This window comes from Nuphar pumila, chromosome 14 (assembly GCF_984573655.1).
Source record: "Nuphar pumila chromosome 14, dmNupPumi1.hap1.1, whole genome shotgun sequence".
In the NCBI taxonomy this organism is placed as follows: Eukaryota; Viridiplantae; Streptophyta; class Magnoliopsida; order Nymphaeales; family Nymphaeaceae; genus Nuphar; species Nuphar pumila.
This window is the reverse complement of record NC_143262.1, coordinates 10,958,478-10,968,318: the sequence shown is the minus strand read 5'-3', so window position 1 is coordinate 10,968,318 and position 9,841 is coordinate 10,958,478. Positions and strand designations below refer to the sequence as shown.

General features: G+C 38.1%; 1 protein-coding gene across 2 annotated transcripts; it reads right to left on the bottom strand.

The window, feature by feature from the left end:
* Window positions 1-287: 287 nt before the first annotated feature.
* LOC149816363 (uncharacterized) lies at window positions 288-9,026 on the bottom strand. 2 transcript variants are annotated; one of them, XM_089987606.1, is made up of 4 exons: window positions 8,803-9,026; window positions 2,888-2,937; window positions 2,622-2,656; window positions 288-1,641 (listed from the first exon to the last, which is right to left on the bottom strand). In XM_089987606.1, exons 3-4 carry the CDS (start codon window positions 2,622-2,624, stop codon window positions 538-540), a joined length of 1,107 nt encoding a protein of 368 aa, XP_089843732.1. In that variant the 5' UTR covers window positions 2,625-2,656; window positions 2,888-2,937; window positions 8,803-9,026; the 3' UTR covers window positions 288-537. The 2 variants fall into 2 exon arrangements, with proteins under 2 accessions (XP_089843732.1, XP_089843733.1); XM_089987607.1 differs by lacking the exon at window positions 2,622-2,656.
* Between the last annotated feature and the right edge of the window lie 815 nt (window positions 9,027-9,841).

Sequence of the window (9,841 nt, the reverse complement as noted above, 5' to 3'; positions counted from 1 at the left end):
CGTAAATTCGGAGGTTACTTGTTTACATTATGGACCATCCAAAACACATGAACTATGTTAGCCAAGTTAAGCAATTTAGACAATCACATACCCTGCACAAAGAACGTAGTAGCCTTTTCCCAAATCTACCTTAATGCATCAGGTCTTTACAAACATACTACGAGTATCTAAGAAAACACACTTTGCAAAAACAGGCTACACGCTTGATATCTTTAAAAAAAGTTTGCACTTTCGCTTTTTTACAGTAATATTGGCTAGAACCACCATTACCACAGGTCATAACTGAAGTTGCAAGAACATCCAAAAGACTCAAAAAAGCTTGTTTATGTACTTCAGGGTAATAATTGACCACCCTTAATATGAACAGAAAAATGCATCATAATAAAAAAAAGGATCAAATACTCCCACCTCAAATGCAAATGACAAGTTCTACACTAACCCACGACTTCTTCCTCTTTTTTTTCTTTGATGCAACTAACCTACGTGTGAAACACATTCAGCTGTACTAGGTTATGTCAGATCGGTTAATGAATGCCTTCAGCTTCTGCGTCTTCTAGCAGAATCTCCTCTGCTAGCCCGCCCCCTTGCAGCAGCGGGAGCCATGGTGGTGCTGGGGGTACTAACATTCGGTGACTCATCCTCGTCTGAACTGATGATGCTCACTTCCAAATCACGCCAACGATTACGACCCAACCTTGATGATCCCGTTCCCAATCTCCGATAACCTCTAGCAAAACGCCTCATTCGTGAAGAGATATTATGATCACCAGCAATATTGCCATTAGCTCCAAATGCCTGAAAGAGGAGAACATTCATCCAGTTGCTTTCGATGATTCCCACTTCTTCATCACTATCACTCCCAAATCCATTCCCCTCTATCACATAGTCCCCTAATACCATTGCCCCTGGCATTGTTGACCTGATTGTGCTGATCACATCATCATGATCTCGCTGACTCTCCAAACGCCTCCAGCTCTGTTGGAGCACAGGGTCCACCTCACGAGGACGTGCACTAGGATGCTCTGTTCTTGCATGCTTCCTTAGTTCTTCATAGTTACCTATATAGGAGCACCCATCCTGCATGCAGCTCCGCTTCTTCGTATTGAGATAAGCACGAACAGATTCTACCACTGTAAATCCCTTAACCATTCCACGGCATAGTGGGCAAACCAACTCTGATAACTCCCACTTTTCTCTCGGCCGAGACCATCCTGGGTTCATATTTCCCATGGATCCATATTCGAGTGATATATCTTCACTGTCGGAAACAGCTAACCTGGAGTGACCAAAACCATGAACGTCAGAAACAGATGATCCCTTTGAAGCTTTTGCATATGCCTTATTGAACTGGTCAAGGCAATTGGAATGCCGATAACTTGTGCCACACATGTATGGACGGCAGCCTTTGTCATGGGACGAGCAGAGGAGAAGAACTGCATTATGTGGAAACTCCATGCATACTGAACATGTTATATCCTCCCACTCCTTTTTCCCTGTAACATCCATTGTTTTGCATGGCTTCTTGTAAACCAGATCTCTGTTCCAGTGGCAATTCCTCAGACGGTATGGGGAAGCCCTGGTTTGACGGGAAGCAAATCTACGACGACTCCTGCCTTTTGCCATACTATGAGGAAAAAGAAGCTACAAAAAAGACAATAGCATTCACAGAGTCGACACCATCTTTTATTGTCAAAAAAGAAAAAGCGTTGCCATCAAAGAAAATCAAAGAAAAAATGTAACCACTTCATACATTGACAAAATCAACTGTTACAATATACATGGAATGGCAAGGAATACAAAAATGAACGGCTTCTCTTCAAACCATAACATAAGCACGTCTAAAGTAACCATATCTGGATTCTATTCCCAATACTAAAATGCATAAGATAGAAAAAATAAAAAGCAAATTTCTCAAAATTCTTTTCTTTTTTTTTAGAGAAAAAAGGAAATCAAGAACATATTCCATGAAGTACTTTTTTTATGAGGGCATGTTGGGAAGAAACACCAAATCAATAATCCAAACTCCAGAACCCTCAGACGGGAACCTAAGATACTGCAACTCAAAGGATTCAGCTATCACATTCATACCCATTCCATAAAACAACCCACTTTACCGAAAAATAAAGAGGAAAAAAAACAAGAGATGCTAAGCTTTGTAAATAAGTGTGCCTCCTGAAGTTGCATACAGGGAATGAAAGAAGTCTCAGCCATATGACAAAGCCAAACATATCCCATAATGCAGATAAGCACCAAGACAAATTTCAGAAAAATTCCAAAGCATCAAGATACTCTCTACTTCAAAATCCGGAGGAAAGTATCAAAGAACTTTCTTGAGATTTTCTTTTCTTTAATAACTTCATCCAGCTGTCCACATAACTTGAAGAAAAAGTAAAAACTAATTAATTTTTATAATATGAGAGAGAGAGGGTGAATCCTCCAGGTAAATTTATGAATATAAACAGTAATCATTTTGTAAGCATCAGTAAGTGATAGGCATACTTTCTGAATTAAGTACAAAAGAATAGGCCCCAGGGAAGACATGCAATAGCTCATGACAGACCAAAACAACAAGCATTAAATCAAAACAATTAGTTCCAAAGCATGTTTTTTAGTAAACAAACCATGGAAAACGCATCCACAAGGTCTGTGAGTACACCTGCAACTTATACCAACACAAAAAGATATTAGGTACATAGTATCTAACAGTACCATACTATCTATATAAGCAAAGAACTCCTGCAACTTTTGACTCTCATAGACAGTGTGGAACTATTGATAGTACCAAAGACAAACCACACACATACAGTCACACACATTTCTGTGGCCTAGTTTAATCTGAAAATAAAGAAACCATAATTTCTATGCAACTGGCTTGGGAAATATTTACCTGGTAAAAGAAATTTAATGCAGAAAACTCAGGATTGCCTTTTAAATGATCTGCATAAATGCAAACCAAAAACAGTGTCAAGTTGATGGAAAGTAACAGCTGCATAAGTGATAAAAAATACAGGTAAATACCTAATAAATATCTTTACGACAGTTTTCTAAAGCAGACGAGTAGTTTAAGACATTCAGAGCCAGCTTCTTCTAAGTTGAAATACATGACTCACAAAGAAACTCATTGAGCCGGTTATCATACATAGGCAAACAAACAATACTCTTTATTGCATCAATGAAACCATAACATCCCCAAAGGAGATACCCATGGAAGCTATCAAGGATTTCAACAAATTAAAGAGTTCCTCTTTTTATTCAATTCTTTTCAAACTTGCACAGCTTTCTCACAGAGAAAATGCAAAATCTCATTAGAGAACGATTAGATCAAAGTGCAAAATTCACAAGAAGTCATAAACTAAACTGCAGAAAATATGAGATTGCATACCCAAACATGAAAAATGAAAAATCAGGCCCCAATCCCATAGCAGTTTATCTCATATGGAAGAATAACTGTACCTCATTCAAACAGGATTCCTACTAATTGATCTAACTGTGTAATCTATGAAAAGGAAGCTTAGTGCTTATGCTCTGCAATTCTTTATTTCTTTCATTTACAGAAGAACCAACATGAGGGTGGAAAAAGTGAAGCAGTTACCTCCACACAGTAGATCTGTTGTCCAGACTCAAGATATAAACTAACATGAAGGCTTGCAATGGCAGACATTGTTATAAGATACATTATTATAACAAAACTCAAACCAGTGACAAGGAAAAAGTAACAGTGCAAGACTACTGCAACAAGCCAACTCTGCCTGCAGAAATACCCCTCCCTAATCCCTATTGACATTTATCAAAAGTGATGTGCTTTTTCAATGTCAAAAATCAAATGAAAACTCTAGGTCTAGGAGAACTGCTCCAACCCCAAATTTTAAAGCACACTGGTATATCAGCAGATGGAAAACTAATACTATGGTTTTTGACCAAGAATTTTCTTGATGAAATAAGCCCCAAGAACAAATAAAGAACCTGATGAAAGATGAGAAAACACACAGACAACCTGAAACACCCTGAAATCCTCAAGCCCACTATGACAATCACTTAAGCCCAAAAACAAACCCCCACCCGGAAGTATATTAATAGGTATACCTGCATCTCAAAACCGTTGTCATCCATGTGTGACATCATAAATCCTGGCACCATTATGTGTTCCCAATCTCATTTCTAGAATGAATAAAAACAACCCTTTTAAAATGGATCAGGTCTGAGTTGGGTCAGACCCCAAACTGGTCTGACCCATAGCCAACCTATGTCACATGGGTGCGGGTGCGGGGATTCGGCACTTCCAAAAAACCTGGGTGCGGGGGTGCGGCAGGGGCAAAAATGTAAATATATATATATATATATATATATATATATATATATATATATATATATATATATATATATATATATTCCACTACTCAATATGTTCAAATTCAATTAGAACTATAGTTTTCTATAAAAAAAAATGTACATGAACAAACAACATATTTCACGATTTCTGGTATGAATGTTACCATCACGGTATAATCATCTGGAAAAACCAATATCCAGTAAAGCATAGCACAGTACCATAGTGTATCTAAGAAAATAAGTTGTACAGGGATTAAATATGCAACACCCCTGGACCCATGTGTGCCAAAAATACCTACAAATTCCCTATGTTATAGAATATCCATAAACACGCATAGATTTCCCTTCTAATAATTAGGGGTGTGATCAGTTACAATCTATATTGCAAATCACAACATATGTTTTAATACTTAAAAAGATAACTCCTCGACATTTCATGTTCACCACATTTTAGGTAGCATAAAATCTCATACTATCTCGACCAATATAACTCCTACTTGCATCCAAATGTACAACACCATTCATTACACAGTTATGATGGGATAAGAACTAAGCAAGTGAGAACAACTAATAAAACATATCCTTTGCTGTAATGCAGGTGTTGCAGACAGATTTTCGACCATGGATAAAAATGCAAACCTGCAGTCATACACAACTATACTTTGAGATACAAAAGAGAACACCGATTAGTTAAGACTGATTTTAAAGTTGTATGATGAAATTTTATAAAAAAAGTAAGAAAAAAACTATGAAAATCCCACTTCATACATATTTCAGATATATCCCAGTTCATATATATATATATATATATATGTGTGTGTGTGTGTGTGTGTGTGTGTGTGTGTGTAGAGAGAAAGAGTCACTAAAATATGAGAACTACCATGTGAACTACGATTTTCATAGATTTTTTATTCTCTTTTCTTGAATCTAACCATACATATGTGATCTACATGCTTGGTTTTATAAGAACCGGCTCTTGAATCATTCGATTATGATGCATAAAATAAGTTACAGGAAATCGGTGAAGCACAGAAAACTGAATGTAAAAGAAGAAGATTTAAATTGTTGTGCCTAAGTTAAGGGCACTATTCCCTGCACGATAAGTCCGCCTGGACATCGTTTTGATGTAGCCATCTAATCAAAATTTTAGATAAATACGCAGAAAACAGTAAAAAGAAAGAGAGTTGGACAATACCAATGCCCAATAGAGAAAATGTGTAATAGATGAAAAAAATTATTTCAAATAGGATGCTGTATATAAATAGAAGACCAAATGAGGTTTTATTCCAAGGAGGTCTTAACTTGCTGAGGGAATCTTCAAATGCAAAAATGAAGTTAATGGCATGCCTTGTGAGATGACACAAACATGACTAAAAAAAAACGATGAGTAAAATCAAATGTTATTTTACAAGGCTTATGATGCAGAATCGCAAACATTTTTTCAATTTTAATTTAGGATAACTAAATCGCAGATTTCTATTCATGGATTTCATACAAGAAGAAAAAAAATGTTTTGTTGCCAGTACTCAGTCCGTGATTTCAATCTTTGAGTTTTTTTTTTTTTGGTCCATAGCAGCCGAAATCCCCAAATCTGCCGATTTGGGGTTTACGGCAGCCAGTAAAACTCCTCTTTTGATTTGGGGTTCAAAGCAACTGAAACCCCTAAATCTGCCGATTTGGGGTTTTCAGCAGCCCATAAAACTCCGCTTTTGATTTGGGGTTCAAAGCAACCGAAACCCCTAAATCTGCCGATTTGGGGTTTTCGACAACCATTAAAACCCCTCTTTGTTTCTTTCAAAATCCTTTATATTTGGGGTGTGTTACAACCCATTGCAAACTTGAATCAAAATACACCCACAACAATCGTAGTAAACCCTACCTGTGAATCGCGGATTCCCGATTTCTTTCTGATTCCCTCTTTCGGCTACCGTGAATCCAAAGGAGTCCCCTCGCCATCGTGCTCGTGTGAGCCGTGTGCCTTTTCACCAAATGGTGCAAGAAAGAAAGGAAAACGAGAGGGAGAGAAGTAGGGGAAGGAAGATAATGAGTGAGAGAGACAGGTAACGAGTGAGAGAGGAAGAGGATGGGGGGTTTAGAAGAGTGTGGAAGAGAGGGGCAAAACAGAAGGGAGATGGGGGTCCTGGGGGATCGTGGGGAGTGGTTACCCCAACACTCCAGCGGCTGCGCAACACCCCCTCCCTTTTCATAGGGCAATTTTTTTTAAAAAAAATCCAAAAAAATGGACTGAAATGACCCTGGGTGCGGTCAACGCACCAGGGTCGGGTTGACCGCACCCCCGTCGAGTCGCGTCGACGTGGGTGAGGCACCCTGCTAGCCGAATCCCTGTTACATAGTAACCAACAAAGTACCACTACCAATACCTGTATCCCTGTCAAAACAGGTACAGCACCCTTCTTGAAGTACCCATGTTACATATTGTAGATTAGATGGATAATCTAAGACAGTTGTTTATGTCTACACATCCAAAAGCTACAAAACTAACAGGACACTCTTAGTTTTCACCCATTGTACTTGATCCTCAAATGACTAAACAAAAAATCTATAAACATGACCACCACAGCACCACCTAATGTACTATAGGTAGAAAATGGGATGCTAATCCCGTTTGTGTCGGCAATAGATACAAGACACAGGAATTATTTAGATAAAGCTATACTACAATGGTCTGACAGATAAGTAAGAAAGCATTCAGCCATTGGTAGAACCAGCCAGCATCTGCACTCTGTTCCATCACCCTTCTTAAACCCATCAATCTATTATACTACAACAAACAGCCATGCCTATTTGTCCTTATCCCATGTCAACATGATTGGGCTAGATGCAAGCAGTGGGACTCTATAGCACACAGTAGACACAGTTAAAGGTATTTATCCTAATCCAGATACTGACCATGACAATGACTGGAAAAGAGAATACCAAGACATATGAATCAACATCATCTCTCTACATGCCTAAATATGTGAAATATCTCCAGTTTCGTGTCAAATGTTCAAAAGTAATGACTAGTAATTAATATCTGTTCCAAACAACGGAACCTATCACATGCAAAATCCATAAGGAACGCTCCTAGCCTTGAAATGCATTTATTTACCATAAGACAAACCCCACATCACAGAAGTATCTTCTCTACAACAATAATTTACTAAAAACCATCTTGGCATTCACAAAACCACACTGATCAAGAGAATGTAAACCAAGATGCCATACGAGTGCAAAAGCAATATGCCCAAATGCGTTTTCAATCTCATGAATCAAAATATTCATAACAAAGAACCATGTTGATGGATTTAAAGAAAAAATAATGCATAAATTGCAATCCATGTTATAATCTAGCCAAAACTCATGCATTAATGTCCTAAGTAAGATAATTTGCAATGAATTTGAATGAGCACTGCTTGGGAACCAGTAAACTAGAAGAACTAAATGAAACCATACAAATAGTTATCTGCGAGGAGAAATTTGGGGCAGTATCAAAGTACTTGTATTCATCATGCAGCACTCTGTCATTTCCATACTACTTAGATCCAAAACAGCCAAGACTAAGAACAAAACCACCATACACTGCAGCATTTCATTCCAAAATACTGTTCCCATGGTCTGGATCTAGGATCTGACTAGAATTTTGGGCAACAGAAAAACAAGTGCATCATGCTACAACCAGAACAACACAGAAACAGGGATAAGATGTAAAAAAACCCAAAAAAACAATCTTTTGCAAAATCAATCGCCAAACCAACTCTCACAATTTCATACTTATCGATTCCATCGCCCACTAGCATCTCAATTGTCCCAACAGTGACGCCTGTTGCAAAGTGGGTGGTCGCCATAAACACAATGCATCATAATGCGAATGATTGCGTAGCACGCAGACGCAAAAATGGAAACCCAGAATTTTGCTTAATGAGATTCCCAACGATTAATGATCCATCATGATAGCCAATAAGGAAAGGAATGCACATAACTCTACCACAACCACACAAAGCAAGAGGGAGCTCAATCCGCGTCTCAGTTAATCAAGACCACAAACCCCCACAAGAATGGAAGATCAAACGGAAGCTAGGGAGGAAGAAATTACGCAAACCCAACAAAAAAAAACCACAACCAATCTCTCTCCACACACACACACACATGGATTAAAAAGATTTAACCTAAATAAAAAAAAGATAACTCATAATCTCATATGCCACCGCTATAACAAAAAGAAAAAAACACCAAAAAAGGAAAGCGAAAGGAGTACTTTCTTCTTTCTAATGCAATCACGTGCAATTAAGCTTTAGGAGAGACTTTAATGTCTACCCATCTCGCAAAGGCATGTGATACTGATATCAAACCTAACGACGAAGCAATACATTACATACTACTCAAAAAACAGATGAACGAGAAGCAACACAAAAAGAGATCGCGTTTGTGGTACCAAAAATCTACGATTCAGAGAGAGAGAGAGAGATTAACCTTTGCGGGGACTGAGAGATTCCCCGATCGGAAAAGTTTAGGTTTTGAAACGGAGACGAAGCAACCGATGAGAGAAATCTGAGGTTTTGCCTTTCCAACGGAAATGGAAGAAAATGGTGGAGTTGGGTCGTGGGTATTTAAGGAAGGGGAGATTTGGTTGCTTTCAAGGACGTGAGCCGTGAGCGTGGGGGTGGGGACGATGCCCGGGGAAGCGGGAGCACGAATATGCCGCAGGAGACTGCAGAGTCGTACCCACCACCTAATGTGCTCTGCGTTGGCCTTTGGAAGAGTACCTTGGGAAACGTGATGGGGGGTGGGGCCCTTTCATGACCCCGAATTCCGGACCATTAATATAATTCAGAACCGTCGTATATTTTCTCCCTATGCTAGCTTCTAGTCTGGTATTGGGCGATCGGGTGCTGTATTTATGTAGATCTAATCTCTGAAAAGTAACCCTTTTGGATCATGTTTGGCACGTTCTTTTACCATTTTTTGTGTGTTAAAGTTGACTCTATGTCACTTTTAAATCATTTTTTATCTTCAAGATTGTGAGCCATTGTTTTTTCATCTTTAAATATTGAATCTTCTAGTATAATTAGACATTATAAAACAACAATGTTAACACACAAGATCTAACATTTGGTAACTAAATCTACAGAAACATGGATGTGTATCATGAAATGGTATCAATCATGGTACGTAAAGAGAGGAAAATCAAAATCTACAAAATACAAAACCTAACATTGGTTTTTCAGTGTTTTTTTTCGAAATTTCAACCCCATAGATGTGTTCAACACGATTGATTTACTAGAAATGGATACTTGGATCATGCATTTTGGATGAAAAAATAGTATTTGAAGCCTCAAAAAATTATGAAAACGATAGCTATTAATTTTTGAAACCTTAAAAAAACCTATCCCTAACCTTACAATCAAATGTTCCAAAAAATGATTCCTATAAAAACAAAAGTATAGCATGAAAATCCAATAAATTGTGTTTTGTATTTAGTAGGTTTTCATTTCGAGACAAAGAGCTAGAG